General features: G+C 29.2%; 4 protein-coding genes across 8 annotated transcripts; 1 reads left to right on the top strand and 3 right to left on the bottom strand.

The window, feature by feature from the left end:
* Positions 1-73: 73 nt before the first annotated feature.
* Positions 74-1,633, bottom strand: LOC115238122 (rRNA-processing protein FCF1 homolog). The gene is made up of 5 exons (XM_029811689.1): positions 1,486-1,633; positions 1,228-1,310; positions 1,062-1,133; positions 612-921; positions 74-470 (listed from the first exon to the last, which is right to left on the bottom strand). Exons 1-5 carry the CDS (start codon positions 1,486-1,488, stop codon positions 327-329), a joined length of 612 nt encoding a protein of 203 aa, XP_029667549.1. The 5' UTR covers positions 1,489-1,633; the 3' UTR covers positions 74-326.
* Positions 1,634-2,337: 704 nt separating this feature from the next.
* Positions 2,338-10,762, top strand: LOC115238065 (nuclear RNA export factor 1-like). The gene is made up of 10 exons (XM_029811584.1): positions 2,338-2,545; positions 3,289-3,632; positions 3,728-3,814; positions 4,214-4,457; positions 4,574-4,767; positions 4,840-4,952; positions 5,404-5,440; positions 5,538-5,767; positions 5,911-6,079; positions 6,182-10,762. The coding sequence occupies exons 1-10, from the start codon at positions 2,347-2,349 to the stop codon at positions 6,623-6,625; spliced, it is 2,061 nt and encodes a 686-aa protein (XP_029667444.1). The 5' UTR covers positions 2,338-2,346; the 3' UTR covers positions 6,626-10,762.
* LOC115238064 (integrin alpha-9-like) lies at positions 9,038-16,356 on the bottom strand. Of its 5 annotated transcripts, XM_029811582.1 has the most exons (20): positions 16,161-16,291; positions 15,868-16,083; positions 15,332-15,581; positions 15,106-15,241; positions 14,856-14,920; positions 14,550-14,697; positions 14,389-14,474; positions 14,117-14,305; positions 13,830-13,929; positions 13,549-13,741; positions 12,934-13,115; positions 12,538-12,656; positions 12,238-12,455; positions 11,949-12,162; positions 11,649-11,815; positions 11,387-11,570; positions 10,862-11,264; positions 10,368-10,470; positions 10,140-10,269; positions 9,038-10,058 (listed from the first exon to the last, which is right to left on the bottom strand). In XM_029811582.1, the coding sequence occupies exons 2-20, from the start codon at positions 16,053-16,055 to the stop codon at positions 9,996-9,998; spliced, it is 3,138 nt and encodes a 1,045-aa protein (XP_029667442.1). In that variant the 5' UTR covers positions 16,056-16,083; positions 16,161-16,291; the 3' UTR covers positions 9,038-9,995. The 5 variants fall into 5 exon arrangements, with proteins under 5 accessions (XP_029667442.1, XP_029667440.1, XP_029667439.1 ...); XM_029811580.1 differs by lacking the exon at positions 16,161-16,291 and adding an exon at positions 16,299-16,356 and having other exon boundaries at positions 9,038-10,269; XM_029811579.1 differs by having other exon boundaries at positions 9,038-10,269.
* Positions 16,357-16,537: 181 nt separating this feature from the next.
* Positions 16,538-18,971, bottom strand: LOC115238133 (metalloendopeptidase OMA1, mitochondrial-like). The gene is made up of 7 exons (XM_029811705.1): positions 18,470-18,971; positions 18,247-18,386; positions 17,971-18,144; positions 17,776-17,883; positions 17,498-17,698; positions 17,197-17,373; positions 16,538-17,067 (listed from the first exon to the last, which is right to left on the bottom strand). Exons 1-7 carry the CDS (start codon positions 18,819-18,821, stop codon positions 16,969-16,971), a joined length of 1,251 nt encoding a protein of 416 aa, XP_029667565.1. The 5' UTR covers positions 18,822-18,971; the 3' UTR covers positions 16,538-16,968.

Below are 18,971 nucleotides of genomic sequence, written 5' to 3'. Positions count from 1 at the left end.
ATATGTACAAGAATAAAAAGACGAGGTATGTATGTATATATATATATATATATATATATACACACACATTGACAAGGTAAAATTTTTTATTTGAGAATGTTTATTTTTTTTATTTTTTTATAGGACAAACATTTTCAGAATGACAATATCTATATAAACATATAAACAAGACAAACAAAAATTATTTTATACAGTTTCTCTCAACGATGAAAGTTTTAGTTTCATGTAAGTTTTATTAACAAAATATACAACTTGTTGTCTTTAATGCAATAAAAGATAAAGTTATTATATAAAAAAAGGAGATCGCCTCTCTTAATAAACTAAGTTCACTTCTTAGGCGCGCCATAGGCGTCTGGCATCCGTTCTATCGTGTACCTGTGTTGAGATACATACATTATTGGCACACCTGGTATCTTCCGTATCCTTTTTTTTAAGTCTTTATCATTGGTCGCAACAATATAACACTTGTGCTGAAATAATAACATAAAGCACAATTCAATGTTTTTATCTGTAGCATTAAACAAAATAAATTTATATTACCATTGTCAAATACAAATACGAAATATTTGTTAATAATTGTATTATAATAAGATTTCATGGTCTATATTTACTTGCGTCACTCTGTTCACGAGACAGTCATCTGCATAGGTTCCTTTATGCATACATTTTAACCTTTCAAATCGTGGATCTTTGATGATTCTCAATGCCAATTTATACTTCTGCCCAAGCTTCTCCAACTCACCCATCACACAATCTGTTATATATGGTGTACACTTTGCGTAGAGACATTCCATCATATTTTGTACAATATCCAATTTATTTTTAATAGAAAAGTTAATAAAGTTTGTATCAACTAAAATATGATATGGTGGTCCAAGTTGTGTGTTATATTGAAAAAATAATGCTGAGGATTGTTTTGGCCTGGAATCATAAATGTATAGTTTCATAGTTTTAAAATATAAAAGAAAACATTTTTTGATAATCTTTCATGTCATGCAAAAATATTTCAAAACTAATGTAAATATATTGTTAAAATTAAATTTAACATTATATATACATACGTTTCTGTAATTTTTATTTTAGTCTGATCTTCTTTTGGAGTTTTCTTGGATGGCAGCCGTTTTTCTGGTTTTCTACAAAAATAGTTTATTTCTAATATTTCTTCTGTATATTTTATGTACGCATATACCAATAATTTGCTGAAAATTGTATTCAACATAAACTTACATTCGTGAATCACTCAGACTAATCATCTTCTTCATCTGAGCAAATCTCTGCATCACAACTTTACGTGTTTTCTTATTTTTCGGCTGTAACATATAATTAATTTTACTGCAAGTTTTGTATTGTGAAAAATAATGATATGCAAAATATTAAAAAGATCGAAACACATAATATAATCTCAAACATTCATAAATTTAAGGGTAAACATCTTATAACTTATTTATAAAATATATGTTTTTATTTAAAAAAATATATTTTTACCATTGTAATATATTTTCTATATATTTATAATTCGGACTATTCGGAATAGCTATGCACGGAGTGATTTTTCCTAACCTAACCTGACTCGACTTTACATGCAGTAGACCACGTGACTGTCTTGGCCATAACCATAGACATAGTATATCTAGACCGAGCGTTTGCCTTTATTTAAGGAGTGGGGGTAAAGATACACGTAGAAAAGGACATACTCTGTTTCGTGCCCCTTGCGTTCTCTCTCGCTCACACGTAGCATGATGAAAGAGAGCGCTATGCTCTGTACGTCCTTACTTATATCTAGACCGAGCGTTTGCCTTTATTTAAGGAGTGGGGGTAAAGATACACGTAGAAAAGGACATACTCTGTTTCGTGCCCCTTGCGTTCTCTCTCGCTCACACATAGCATGATGAAAGAGAGCGCTATGCTCTGTACGTCTTTACTATATGTCCTTTTCTACGTGGGCATCGGCCCCCACTCCTTAAATAAAGGCAAACGCTCGGTCTAGATATACTATGTCTATGAGATATACTATGTCTATGGCCATAACATATAAAATACATAGTCTATTGGGCTCTATAATATACTGACTGGCCAATCATAGCCATTCTTGCAAAGAATAGAATGATTGTGATTGGCCAGTATAGTATTTAGTACGTATTAAAGTATAACGGTGTAAACTAAGCCATTACAGTTTTATAGTTAAAAACATTGACTTTATATATTTTACAAATTGAAAGAAAAATAAATAATTCACTATTTCCAATTTCATTATTTAAATTCATACAAAAAGAGACAGCGAAGTAGCCCGAGTGTAGAAAGTGCAAACAATGAACGAACAGACCTACTGGCTGTGCACATTTACGCATGCGCATGATTTGCAGTCTACCGGAAAGACGCCATTTACTCAGCCATTGTTGCTCAGAAAGTGCTCAGCGACGCAGCTCAGTCTTCGAGAGATTATTTGAGAATATTGGAGAAGAGAAAATGCCGAAGAAATCGAATAAATCCTGGGGTGGTCGCAACGGCCGCGGAAATGCTCCTTCCGAGGATAAGCATTATTTTGGTAAATTATCAATTTTCTATTTCTTTATCCTAATTTTGTGACTCGTTTATTATCGCACAGCACATCGTTTGTAAATCGCAGTACTCTTTTCAAAGGATCCTGCTCACATTTTATCTCGATACACTGATCTTTCCAATCTAATTTGTTGTACTCTTTCATGTATCACTGTTTTTCTTATATTTGAGACTTGATGTCGGGAAAACAAAATAAGCATGTGCCATAAGAATTCACATCTAGTACATGAATTTTCCATATTCACTCTCTCTCATTTTCATATTATTAATTCTCATATTATTTCATATTCACTTTTTCCCATATTATTCTACATTATTTATTAAGAATTTCCATGTTCATGTACAGTTTATATAAAAATTTTCTTTCACATAAATTGTACAAGTTAATAAAGTAAATTTATCTATATAGACGATGAACTAATTGAAGCAAAAATGCTAAATTAATTTGCAAATAAGTATCTTACATAAAAGAAAGAAAATGTTTTTGTGTGTTAAAAAAAATATGTTGTGATTAGTATATCATAATATACAAATTTTATACACTTGCATTTATTTTAATTATTTAATAAAGTATTAAAATATTAGACAAAAAGAGTCAATGCATATTTTATTTATTTGTAAACTAAAGCTGTTGAAAAATAATATTAGATTACAACGCTTAAAATAACCGTTCTTTACAATTACATATTGTCATTGTTTTATATAATTTCAACTATTATTTGCTTATAGGCCATGACGATCGTATGGGAAGAAATAATGGAGGATCTCATCTCGAGGGAACCAGACCTCGTGTATCGTTTAAAACACATAGGCCCAACAGAGAAATATCGCGTAACGCAGTGTTAACAAGTTTAGATGAGGATATTCCAATGACGGGCAACAATAATAACAATAATAGACAAACAAGACAAGTTATTATTGCCCCGAGAGACAGAGATAGGAGAGATAGATGGCAAAGAAAGATTGCTCGAGGAAGAAATAGCCCTCTACCAAACAGGAATTTCAAGGGAGGCCAATCTGGTCCTAGGATACAAGTACTTCCAATAGGAGAATCCAATTGGTATAGAATCAGCGTAAGTGTGATAGTTTTATTACATTATAATTTATGTAATTATTTATATGTTAGGATTTAAAATGAATTTCTACTTCTAATGCTTATATATTGCAGATACCATATGGACAGAAATATGAAAAAGATTACGTTTTAAGAAGCCTATTAAACTACATGGCACCTGAAGTGTTCATTCCAATAACGGTAAATATTTTTTTTTTTTTTTTTTATAGAATTTATTTTATTCAATATATGTATTTACTGTAATACAATATATTTGATAAATATCAGTATAATTTAAAATTCTTGGTTCTTTACAAAATTACATTCAATTATAACATTAGAAGTAAATAATCATGCAAATTTTTCGTATAAAACCAGTTTTTTTATTAATTCATATACATAAAAATGTTGATCTATTTTGATACAAGAAAAAGATTCATGTGATTCATTTATTATGTATTATATATTTTATTATGCCTCCAAATATAATTGCAATGAGAACAAAAGCTTTAAATTGCATAATACGCATGTGTATTATGATATTATGGTAAAAAGAATTCAATTTTTAAATCGTTGCTAACTTCAGGAATTTGTTTACAGTATAAGATAATGGGAAACGAAGCTAGTTTTTATGTTGATGATCACAAGACAGCAAGTGCATTACTAAATTGTGATCGTAAGATTACAATGACAGATGGCTTTAAACTACAAGTGAGGGTAAAACCAGGATTTCCACAATGCGAGATTGATGATAAATTGAAAGAACGATTAAAACAAGCAATGTCCAAGAGATATGTGCAAGAAACAAACGCTTTGGATTTGTCAAAGTTTCATCGAGATGCTGGTTAGAAATCATTTCAAAATCATAAATTTATTAAGAATAATAATATTAACTCTAAAGACTCTCTTAATATTAACTTTAATGCCAATATTAAAAGATTACATATATATGGTTTACAGATCTCATTGGTGATTACTTTTGTGCATTGTTCCGCCCTGCAATGTTGATGACTGTGTTAGATATTGTGGGCGAACACATACCAACTTTGGAAGCCTTGAACTTAGAAGGCAATAAACTGCAGAACATTGACAGGCTCAGCGTATTAAATAAAAAATTTTCAAACTTGAAGATTCTTTACATCAGCGATAACAAGGTGAGTATCTCATATGCATATAATTGTATTTATCTTTGGTTCTATTATATGACAATATAAATTATATTGTAGATTAAGGACATCCATCAAATAGACGCCATTAAAGATCTAAAATTGGAAGAATTGAAATTAATCGGAAACCCTGTTTGTAACAAGTATAAGTCTCGACAAAATGACTATATTAGGTAATGTATTATTCTAACATAATCTTTCATTAAAAAGAAGAGTATTGAAAATAAATTGGTTATTTGCCAGACAATGTTGCAACAATAATTATTATACTTATTTTGTACTCTTTATAAAAAATAAGGGATTATTAAATAGTTTAATTCTCTATTAACTTTAATAACAGTTAAATATATTATTCAGTTACAAATATTTATAGAGATAGGTAAAAATGCATGTTTACTTAACATAATCCTTAGACATCAGTCTTATGCAGAATTAATTTGAATTACATCTAATAAAACATTATCACATGTTAAATTTATTTCAAAAATTGTTTATTATTATTATTTATTTTTTACTAAATTATTCATATACTTTCTATTGTATTATTTAATAATAAAGCACATGTGTGTTTTTGTTATTATACGATTAACATGGAACTTGCGGGCTTTTCTTTCTCGACCATAGCGACGTCCGGAAACGGTTCCCGAGACTGCTGCGTCTGGTGAGTATTCTATGCACTGTTATATATTTATATATTCGAAGTTATGTTTCTTCTCATGTACACGCGCGACATGAATTTTTGTTACATCATTCGAAAGGACGGCACAGAACTACCACGACCAATCGTATTCGATGTGATTGACGAGGCTGCTAAGGTACCACCATCGCAGAGAATGTTTGTTGCTGATATGAAAGCACAGGAAATTGCAAGCCAGTTTTTGCAACAATATTTCACAATATTTGACAGTGAGAACCGTCAGCCTCTACTTGACGCGTACGACGAACATGCGTGCTTTAGTATGACAATAACTACTTCTCACAATAATAAGTAAGTGTTTGTTGAAAAGAATATTACATTTTCTTATTAATTAATATGTTAATATTTTTTTTAATTACCATATTTTAACAAATATATTCTTAATATTGAATATTCGAAAATATCCAGAAAATTAAATTTTTTTTTGTCGCTAGGTTAAACGGGTATCTCATGGAGAATCGAAACTTGTTCAGAATATATGATATGGCCAGAAGACAGAAATTATTGAAACATGGTAGATTACCTGTAGTTTCTTTTATATCAGAAATGCCACGAACAAAGCATTTCCTAGATACCTTTACCATGGACATTGCCCTTGCTACGGTAAGTTATTATGAATGGTTTAAATCATACAACAATTATATCATGTTAAATATTAGGCAAGAGAAGAAATTTATGTTGCAATTTATTTCTTGTCGCTTATAGCAAGTAATGATGTTCATCACGATAACGGGCTATTTTCAAGAGCTTGATAATAAAGAACAGCCTATTCGCCACTTCAACCGAACATTTATAATTGTTCCGGAAGGTAGTGGATATTGTATTCGCAATGAGCAATTACATATTAGTCAACCGCCTGAGGCGCAACTAAAACAACTGAACCAGCAACTAAACAACCAACCGACCCAACCGGAGGCGTCGGCGCTATTGCCACAAACATCCACGCAACCGGCAAAGTCTATACTTCCAGAATTGAGTGAAGACATAAAACAGCAAATGACAATGACGTTGAGTCAGCAAACGAACATGAATTTGGAATGGAGTTTGAAGTGTTTACAAGAGACGCAGTGGAACTACAATAATGCGCTCTCTGCATTTCAAGAGTTCTTCAAACGTGGTCAAATACCATCAGAAGCGTTTACGAAATAACATGTATGTGAGTAAAAAAATTTATCACTGTGATAATAATAATGGTAAAAAACGCGAACTTCGTAATATCACTCATGTTCGTTTGCTTATTTCTCAATGCATGTATATTTCTCTTTATGGTTTGCATCAGAACCTGAAAAAAAGTATTAGACATATTAGAGAAATTATTTAGAATCCGTCTTGTTTTAATTTACATTAAAAAAGATGCTCATAGTACATGCGAGAGAAAATTTGTTAAAAAATCAAGCAAGATCGTAATGTAAGAAGGAGAATGTAATCTTTAATTTTTATAAGTGGTTTTTAACAAATTTTTCTGAGAGATACATATAATACTTACACTAATTAGCAGTACCAATGAAAACATTGTAAAACTATAAATTTTTAACAGAATTATATATAGAATAGTTTTCTATATATAAAATTCTTCTGTTTATAAAAACATTTGTAATAGGAAAACAAATTGATGAATAAAAATAAAATAAATAAGTGATAAAATTAAAAAAAAAAAAAAAATCTTTTTGTGGCATGTGTATGATGAAGTGTCATTTGTAATAAAATATTAGAATATGACTATAACTGAAAATACAACACAAAAAAGATTATTCATGTAGTTTTCATTGATACTGTTATATTGATAAGTGCGTATGTATGTGTGTACATTATCATAGAATATATAAACAATGATAACTATCATAAAAATGAAGATTACAAGTGCATCTGATAAAACAAGTCGGATACCATCATACTCTAATCAGTATAGAAAAATATTATTATATTAAATAATTTTAACATTTTATTATAGATTTTTTCTCGATCTTTAGGTTTTGATGCATAATATAAAAATTCCCCAAAAAAGTTGAGTTACTTTACGGAAAAGATAAACATATTAATTTTATATTAAAATGCAAACATTTGAGTCAGCAGATTAGTGTAATATCTATATAGTATAAATACCAAAATATATTTTTGGTATATAACAAAATTATCAATCACTATTAATCTCTCTTGTAACATGCCCTTAGTTTACAACATATTGTACATTACAAGTTCTAATGTATATCGATCAATCTTTTTTATTTACATGAAGTACAAACAAAAAAAGAAATTATACTTTATAGTGCTTTTATACTGCCGGTTCGTTTATGTTTTGTGTATATACAGTGATGTTAGATATTACAAAATTTAGATTTTGGTTAAACTTAAAGATAAGATTTAACCTATAAGACGAATAAAATATTAGACTTGCCTTGCAAAGGGAATAAAAAAACAATTAGGGATTTTATATAAAAAAGATCTCTACACAAATATATAATACTTTATGTTTTATATGAAGAATTTTTTATAAAATTCTGTAAAATTTTATAAAAAATTCTTACTAAGAAAAATTATATATAAAATCCCACATATATACTATCCCTAACTAGACCAAAAAGAAATGCGATTTTGATTTTTCAAAAAAGACTTTTCTTTATAACTATCTAGCGTCACTGTGTAGTTAGCACAAAATCTTTATATATAGAAAAATTAAACAGATATAGTTCGTGTATATATATAAAATTAAATTTCTCAAAAATAGAATATTATATTCTTGGTCTAATAATACATTAGATCTTATTGCGCGCACGGATTTATATTTACATATATATCTAAGTTTATAGCCTATAATAACTATTTAATTAGCAAATTTTTTTTCAAGGTAATTTCTAAAAAACAGTTAGTAATTTTCTAGAAGATAATATACACATATAGCGAACAATTTCTCTCTCGAAATTAGCATTTAATATGCACGATAGCGCTGTTGCACTGTATGAAAATAATTTTTTAAATAGTGTCATGTATGCGATCCTTGAATATATAAATTGTTATGCGTATATCAATTCAAGGAAAGCTCGATTACACTATGTGAGTATAAATTATCTGCAATATTCACTTATAAATTCGATTTTCTTTCTTTCTTTTTTTTTTTTTTTATTTTTATTTATTTTTATTTATTTATTTTTTTTTATTTTGCGATATATGTTAACGATTCGCATCAGTATATGCGATGCACAAAATTCAATATGAATTTTGTCATACTGAAAATGGTTCAGATTCCAACGGCACACCCTAACGCACATCAGTGGAAGAACGAAGAGCCAGAAACGAGAAGAGAGCTAGCATATAGGACAGTATTTCAAATTCCAAGTCTAGGACAGATATCCTGATTTCTAATTCGAAGTCTAATAGGATTGATACATGCGATACATCACCGGGAGATGAATCTGTTGCGGTTTGAATACTATCAGTTGGGTGTCTATCGCACTGTGAAGCGAGGAGCGAGAAGAGCGGCGCAGCTTTCTTTTGAAGGACATAGACCTCCAAAGTTATTATAACGAGGTGAACACGGTTATATGAGATGCAGCAGTTGCTGAACAAGCACATTGCAACATTTCTACATCTTATGATATATGCATGCAGCTTATATCATCACGATAACGTGTCTGCATTTCATCTATCTCTTGAAGTAGAAGATATCCTATATGCTTGAAGAAACAGAATTGACCTTTGGTGGTGTGTGAATGTGTCGTTAAACATATATTAAAATCACGTATGTTCTTATTAATGACAAAAAATCGCGTGGTAGCATGATTATAATATTGTTTAAGCAATTGTATTTTAAGAAAAAGAATATGGAAATAATTTATACTCACATATTTGTACGCACAATTATAACAGTTCCTTAATTAAAAAAAGAAAGTATGTAGTATCTACTTCGACACCTGTATAACACATGCGCAACAGGAAGATTATCATATGTAAAATCGCACAAAATCATAATTTATAATCGCAGATTATACAAAGCAACGGAAAACAAAATATGTCTCTTTTTATGTTCTTATATACAATACAAAAATGATTAATAGATATTTTGATTTGTAAAATTTGTATATGAATGGAAGAAATCTGCTTATATCATAAATGTTACATAAATATTATTGTTTGTTTCCCACAGAGGGAAAATAATGTAAATATTTATTATTCATATTATTAATGTATTGGGTGATAAGAAAATGTAAATGTTACACGAAGTGATGTTATATAAATACACACTTGTATAATTAAGAAAGTAAATCTTTGTATGGGCAATGTACTGTAATTGTATAATGTTATAAAAAAAAGAAAACATAATTTTTATTAAAAAATTAGATTTATTACTATTATTATTATATATAAAATCTACAATAACAATTTAGGTAAATATACAAAGAATCCTCTATTCAATATTTGTGATTTCTATTTTATTTCCATCCTCTATTATCTGTAAAGAATGCTTTTAACATTAGTTCTTATGGCGATTAATTTATTAATTGCGTATATTATATGCATTATTTTATATCTCGTTCGTTTTTAAAGCAGATAGTTCTTCCTTTGTCATTCTTTTAAAAAAACCCACCTATAATTGATAAGTAATAATCAATGATCTCAACACATTTTGTGAAAAAATAATAACGCAACGAAAAGTATGAGGACTTACCATACTTAATATAATAATAATAATGTATAATAATATTAGACCCAACGAAACCGACACTAGCACAACCCACAATTGCAATTTTTGCATCTTTGCGGTGTTACGAAATTCTGTCGTGAGATTTATATTACGTCTGTGTATAAAGTATATATTTCTTAAATCATAATACTATTTTCTAGATTTCATTACAGTTAGTAAAAAATTTATTATGACAACAATATATATACTCACCTAGCCTCTACGCTGAAAATTCTATTTGCCGGGCGTATAATTTCAACGTAAGCATCCGTGCTGAATTTTACAATCTTTGTTTCGTCCGACAATTTAAAATTATCTGAAAGTAATCATAAAAATAAAAAAAATGTACGTGATAGTAGTTTATATTAAAAACTACACGAAGAAAATTTTACAATACAATTACATGAAAAATATATTCTCTTTTACATTTATTGTACAGCTAGAATATAACAATATTAAGATACTTATTATTATAAAAATTGTAAATTATATGCATTGTTCTATTATCTGTTAACGATTATGTATTTGTTTGTACAATCAAATATTTGAATAATTACAAAATAATTCTTCGTATTATTGTGAATAAAAATATCATGATTTCTCTTATATGTTTAGTATATTCCACGATAACAAAAATTATATCGTAATTTTACTTCAATATTTTCTCCGTGTACAATATTTTTTTCTTGTTTCAGATGATTCCATACCTCTGAGCTTTGTGGCGTTGATAATTAATCTCATCGCAAATTTGCCGATATCTTGTCGCGTTTTTAACGCGCTGAGATCGCAGTACACTGTCGAGCAATTCACACCGTATGTCGAACAGTTCAAATATATAATGTCGCTTTCTGTCAGATTATCGTTTGAAATTTCTGATTTTATTGTTGTCGTATTATAAAACGTTTGCAATATGCGAATCGCCATAGTCGTACGATCGTTCACATCTCTCTTGAAAATATCATGCGTTACATTTTGCAGTGTACCGTTATTATTATCTGAATTGTATGCGTACAAATCGGATGTTGTTTCCCCTCGAAGCTCATTTTGTTGCACGTCTACTAGATCTATCCCGTCCGATAAACAGTTATAATATTTTCCAGATATATATATCTGAAAAAAATATTTTTAAATATCTTTAAATACATTAAAAAAAAAAATAATAATAATAATATAACAAATAATTATGATAATTTTCTATACATTAGGCTCTATATAATATATAATATACCAACCCGCGGTTTATATAAGAACACTAGAGAACCTGCATTCTCTGTGGCAACTGGTATGTTGACAGTGAATCGCGCTTCATCTATAGACGTCGCACCGAATTTCAATATTTGATAAGTATGCTGAAACGTTATATTTAATTGATCCTTATCCATATTAGGTAAATAATAACTTCCCTCAATCGTTTTTCTGCAACATGATATATCTATTATTATACAAGATACATTTTTTTCTCTTTCTTAAAGATACTTTCTAAAAGATACTGACCCATTTAATGATAAGGATGCCTCGCTATGTAAAGTAAGCCAAGATTTAATCATACGGGTTCCATGATTTACACTACGGGTTCGTATTTCCGTAGAGAACTCCAGAATACGTCCGTGCAATGAACTATCGGTCAAATGTCTCATATCCAGATCCAGTTTAACAACTTTCTGCAAAAAAAGAAGAAAAAGATACCGCTAAATTTGTTAAGAAAAAATTCTTAAATTTGTTCCTTTTTAATCTTGGCACTCATTTATTCGAAATAATGGACAAAACAAACGCTCGTAATTTTATTGTCAATACCTGTTCATTCATTCCGAGCGGATTACTAACGTTACAAATAACCATCAAGTTATCTCCATCTGTATCCTCTTCACAAAATGGTAAAATACTACGTAATACTATGCCTTCCGGAAAGATAAATACAATTATCGTAAGATACGCCGGCTCAGCACAATTCTCCAAGCGTATTTCCAATATGATATCATTAGAACCGATCACCCACGAATTATTCTCCCTATATTTTGTATTTCAATATGTATAAGTGAATCATTTCGCGGTACACTTTTTGAAGAAACTCAATGTTACTTGCCTGACTTCCCGAAATTTAACTATTGCAGATATATTGGAGTTACAAACTCTGTCCTCCCCGCATCCAATGTCAAAGGGAAGCAAAAGCGTTTGCGCGCTCTTCGATTTAGCACTCTTATTCTCAACGGGACATATTTTGCAGAATTCAGACGAATCATTATATGTAAAATTATGCGTTGCATAAATAGTGATCGGTTCGATAAAATCTTGAATATTATCCTGCAATGTGCATTTTGTCAGAGAAAGATACGGTATTAATAAAATAATTATAAATGACATTGAACGTATAGATGTTTAATACCGAAAGTGTAACATTAGTATTCATACACATATGAACGGGAGGTTCCGTTGAGACCAATTCCAATAAAGTCTCCTCGGTACGTTTATATCTCTTGTCCACAATAAGGGAAATCTTAAAAGCTGTAAATTATGAATTGAAATATACACATATATATAATATATATATATATATATATATATATATATATATATATATATATATATATATATATATATATATATATATATATATATATATATATATATATATATATATATATATATATATATATATATATATATATATATATATATATATATATATATATATATATATATATATATATATATATATATATATCATAATAAAACAGAAATAACATTATAATAATTTATTGTTTAACACTTTATAACTTACCGCGTGTATTCGCCGTGTCGTAACCGTAATAATTGACGCACACTGTAATTAAAAAGTCGCTGATGTTTCTTTGTAAGGTGCTCGGAACAGTGTAAATGGTCAAATTGGTTCTTACGACGGGTTTACTCCGAAGTACTACGACATGTCCTGATTTATACGCGCCTATTGCGACGTCTGCATACCTGCGAATAGATGTAGATGTTGCAAATAATTAAATATGAAATTGTAAAGATATTTAAATACGATTTAATCTTTAAAAAACACAGATAAAATTATATAACCAGAAATTCTCAATCTAAAGATACAACGAATTTACATGCTATTTTTTTCTATTTTTGCAAGTTTTTAATAAAAAATATAATTAATTTTCATTTGTTTGTCCATTTAGTACAAAGAGCAATGAAATTCAATGTATAAAATTGAAAAAAATAAAAGATGTTTTATATTAATCGCTATCAATAAATTTTGAATTTAAGGATTTACTCCTTCTCCTGTGTTTTATCAAAATAATTTACTATAAAATATAAATAGTAAGTTTATATAGATTTTTCAGCTAACAAAACATAATTCACTGATGAAAAAACATGATACAAAATTGCACAATGATTTACCAACCCATTGCTATCTATATCGATTGGCTCAGATATCGAAAATCCAAACGTTCGTATGTTCACCGGAAGATTATGACCGTGTGATTGCATCGTGATCCTTTGCGACATGAAAGGTCTTACTTTGTCCTTTAAACTTGTATCGCCGTTATAAATGTAAATTACTCCAGATTCCTCCCAAGGTGCACCCACAATAATGTCTAGAATTCAACAAAGAGTGTATCATTACAGGTTGATCAGATATCGACAAAGTGATTTCACATTTTAATTATAAGCACAATTAATCACCATTAAAACCATCTCCATCTAGATCTCCGCTCGCCACCGCGTAACCGAACAGCGCATCCTCGCTGGCTCCTTCTAAAATCGCGACTGCCTCAAATTCTCCCTGTATCAATAAACTTTTGATAAAATTTCCCGTATAGCGTCAGAAAAATTTGATATTCGAGTATTTATAATTTAATTCCCGAAGGATCAATAATTAATCTATTTGAGAGTCGAGATAAAGTACTAGAGAATTCTCGTTTAGAGATGAAAATCTCGGATTCGTATATACATCAATAACGAAAGTTTACCTTCGGGCTACCCAAATATACGTGGACTCTGCCGTTATCGTTTCCCCAATGTGGTGCTCCGATCACGAGATCGTGCAGACCGTCTTTGTTTAAATCGCCCGTAGCCAAACTCGCTCCAAAAAATTCGCCGATGTCAGTGCCCCAGAGACGAGCAATCATATAATTTCTATCCGGATCAATTATAGCGACCTATTATTGTAAAATATTTATGTCGCAAATTGCTATAAATATCTCTTGTTCTTGCGTACGGAGTATAAGTAATAATGTTTTACCTGTCCCACGTAATCCCAACCTGGATCTGCGCAGGCATAAAGAGATTGATTTCGGTCGAAATAGTATCCTGATGTTACCGCGTAGCCTAAAAAAATTGTAGCTTAATTAAAATCCATTTATCATACGGAATAGAAGTTCACATTATGTATAGAATTCATACCAAACTGCGACAAATTATCGATTATTGGTATTTCCATAGTTTCCGTATATGTCTGATGAAAATTGCGTCTTTTAAAACGTACTATATTGATACTACCGGTAATATTGTCATTTGGTCTTCCTATGATACGATTTATCGTTTCTTCACCCTGATGATTAAATTATTTTGTCATTAACGCGTGTATATTCAATAGAAATATTTTAGTAACAAATTTAGCAAAACAAGACTTTTGTACTATACGAAAAATAAAGATATATTGATAAAAATATATAAAACTATAATAAGAATAAAATATCGTTAACATACCCGCGGTGATGCAAAGGTAATGGAGAAACCGTGGATTGGATCAAACCATGTATTTTTGCTGTAATCTAATATATTTAATAATATCTTTATGTTAATTTATAATATTTAATATTAACATCTTTTTCAAAAAAAAAAATATATGTATATAATGTTATCTTATATATATATAATGCAAAATCGAACAAAGATCGATAAAAAGATTCGGCTAAAAGCCATAGGGAAGAACAAAAGACGACAGAGAAGTAAATACCAAAATATTCAATTTCAAACAATTCCGCATCTAATTTTGTCGACGATATCTGATCGCTGTAACACATGCCCTGCATAGTCTCTACATATCTATTATTCTTGAATATAATGTTCATAATTGTTCGTGGTGCGCATATCTATAATTAGATAAATAATTATAAAAGACATCACAAAGAAAGGGGATATATATTAAAATTCCTTTAGAAATTGTTCATTTTTCTTTATACCGTAAGGAAACCGCTGCTTCTTTCTATCGACATCGCACCACCGAACCAGGACTGTTTTTTCCTTATACGTCCACGCATATCAAGTTGATGTATATATATTTCTTCGTCCTTGATGACAGTCGGTTCGATCTCTATACACCGGCCCGGCAAACCGCACCGATAAACCACACCGGGTTCGTTTAGAAATTTTAAGTTCACTCGATCGCGCGATGGTCGCGTATAATTTCCGCGGGGTGCTCCTATGAGCAGCCTGTTAAAATAAGATAGATACATTTTTACATGGTTCTATAAAAACAATAGAAAATATCTTATAAACATAATCAGTAATTATATAAATAAATATAATCAAAGTTGAAAACAAAATTACTTTCTAAAAAGTAATTCATTATCATTATATAGAGACTATTATATATAGGTATTATATATAGATATCAAAAAAATATATTTTTAAAAAATCCTCTTAAAATTATTTATTATTTATTGTCTTATTTATTTTGTGCGCATATAATAAGTACATATAAATTGGCATACATTACCATGAAGAATCCTTCTGCGAGTCACGATGCAACAGCACCGAGTAACCGAAATAATTACGTTCGAATCTTGTGTGCTGATATTCGTCCGCGTTAGCCGCACTATTCGGATATAATATTGGATGATTTGTATCGATGTTATATGCAGACACGATTAAAAGATTGGAAATTAATATGAATTTCATTGTCATCGCAGTGAAACACTCGACTCACGAGCTTCTACAATGAAAATAAATAATATTTCTATACATTTGTAATACGTCACCAGCAAATATGATATAGAAAAATAATATTACTATTTTTTTTTAAATCTTCTTAATAATTACATGACAAAAATATATCAAAGAAATAATGTTAAATTATTTTTTGTAACATATATGTGAGTAGATAATACAGAACTTAGCAAATAATAGTATGATTTATTACTGACTAACTTTGATGAAATAGTATGACTGTGCCATCAGAAGAACAGGAAGGATGATGATAAGACAATCACCACAAATCGCATTAGGCTATTCGTCATTCAACATTAATAGAATTTTCTAATTATATATATATATACATATATATGCATGTATAGAAAAAAAATTTTATATATGATTGTATATAGTTAATAATGACGTAAAAAGAATCAATAGGAAATTACATAAATAATTCATATATCATACATTTATTTTGAAAAAATATGTTTTATTTATACAATATAAAACTTATTATTTAAAATTACTATATACATTTTGTGAAGATAAATTAATTAATAAACCAGATAAATTAAGATAAAACAATTCCGAATAGTATTATTAAACATAATATTATACAATATTCACAAACTATATTTATACAGATACATTAATAATATTTAAATCAACATCATATATGTATATATATGTATATGTATGTATGTATACATATGTATATATACTGTTTTTGTATATATGAATATAAACTACATTTTTCACTATACTGAAAAAAATAAATAGGTTATATAATATTATTATTCATCATTTACTTGATTCACAGTTTAAAAATATGTTAACTTTTGAGAAAAATTATATTTGTTGAATAGGCACGTTAACCTGACGAAAGTATTTGATCTTTGAATCTTCATGAAATGATTCCTTTCTGTCTGAAGTAAATTTCCTGTTCCTTTGCCGATCGTTCGTAGAACTTGTTTCTTGGATCTACTGCAGGCAATACTGGACACTGCAAATCACATTAAATTAAAAAATTTTTATGTGTACTAGATTAATAAAATGTAATATGATTTGTAACAGATAGTTTATAAAGTGCAATAATGATAGCATTAATATGCATATAAGTTAAATAACATACTCCTGAATCCTTTCGTAATTCTATTGCTTGCGTCATTTCTTCATTCAAATTCTTCTCTCTGTCTCCATGACTAGGATGTGATGATATCCATGGTAATTCTGGAGGCAACAGATGCATTTCCGTAAGCGTCCTCATTGTAGCCCAAAAAACAACTGCTTCACGAATATCAATACAAGCCTGTAAAGAATAGATGTGCCTATTAGTCATGAATAATAATTAATTTTTAATAATATTAAATAAGCAATAATATAAGATGTAAAATATAATATTAAGCTATTATACTATTAATGTAACATTATACCTTTGCAGCCAATCTAAGTCCTACTTCATCAGCTTCATTCTCCAAGACTCTGCTATATGGGAGTTTGTACATGATATTCACAATTCGTTCTCCTATCATGTGAATTATAGCAGCTGCTATATCAGGTAATAATGCCCAAACTAATAATATAGGTATTGCTATTAAAAAGTCCCATAATAACTGATCAGACAATGCTTCAAGCTGTTCAGAAATCAACAATTGTAATTTTATTACATGAAGAATATAATTAATATTGAAAATTTTATAATATTACTTACCGAATGTGAGAGTAACGAGTGAGCCATTTCATGAGCCAAAACAATACCTAATTGATCATCATTTTCGATCATTTTTAAGATATCTAGGGATACAAAGATATTTCCACCCTATATATAAGAAAACACAGAAGGGATAAAAGTAGTATCTGGAAATCCTATCAAATATATATTGCTGTATAATATTTATATATTTACTGGCAAGATATATGAGTTTGATAGTGGTGTATTAATAACAGTTAAAGTCCATTGTGTATCTCTTATGGACTTTAAGTCTTTATTAGCTGCCAAAATTTTTTCAATCACCCTTAGAAGTGTCTTGTAAGCTGGATGAGTCTTAGGTACCAAATTTTTTTCATGAGCTTCTAAATGCTGAAATAAGATTACATAATATAATATAAACTTGAGAAATATTTTCATAAATAATATCCCCTCTCTAATATACTTTTTAAAAAGTGTATTGTTTATACTTACAACTTCAAGAACCATCTTCCCTAATTGTTTCTCCTGTTCCTTGTTAAAGATTATAAATCTCGAACGTTTTGTCAATGGATCAGTTTCAAGATGTGTTATATAGTAAATAAATAATATAAGACCATATAATCCAAAGCAACCTTGTGAACAATTTCAAATAATGAATATATAATAATACAAAGTTATTATAATAAAATTATTTATCATTAGTATGTAAACTCACCTAAAATTATATTGCTCCTATTCTTGACCCATTGTTTGTATTCCTCCTTTTCTTTTTCGGACTTGCGTGCCCACCATTTTTTTATTGTGCGCCCCATCAGGAATGCGCCAATGCGTAAAGCAGGACGTAAAAACATTGCCACGAACGGTGGAATATGCAAGCTTTGTGTAGTGCGAAAGTAACATTTTTGCAGTGTTACACATTGTAGTTTTCTGCGGTCAATTGTATTTTGATTAAGAAGTTTTTTACGTTGCCAGGAACAGCAGTGAGTTTTTATGGGACGAATAACGAAATGGTTTGTTGCACTTCGCTGAATGTTTCTCTGGCATAAACTTCTTGATATGAACAACATAATCTATAAAGGATATCGAAATAGTAGTTTGAACCTAACTTGTTCGTTAATTGACCATGATTGACCATTGATTTTTATTATTTATAAAGCATTTCATACATATAATAATATGTAATACTTATATGTAATATTTATTTTATATATAAAATG

The sequence above is a fragment of the Formica exsecta genome, unplaced genomic scaffold (genome assembly GCF_003651465.1).
Source record: "Formica exsecta isolate Colony F162 unplaced genomic scaffold, ASM365146v1 scaffold32, whole genome shotgun sequence".
In the NCBI taxonomy this organism is placed as follows: domain Eukaryota; kingdom Metazoa; phylum Arthropoda; class Insecta; order Hymenoptera; family Formicidae; genus Formica; species Formica exsecta.
The sequence above is the reverse complement of the archived record's forward strand: the minus strand, read 5'-3'. Positions and strand labels throughout refer to the sequence as shown.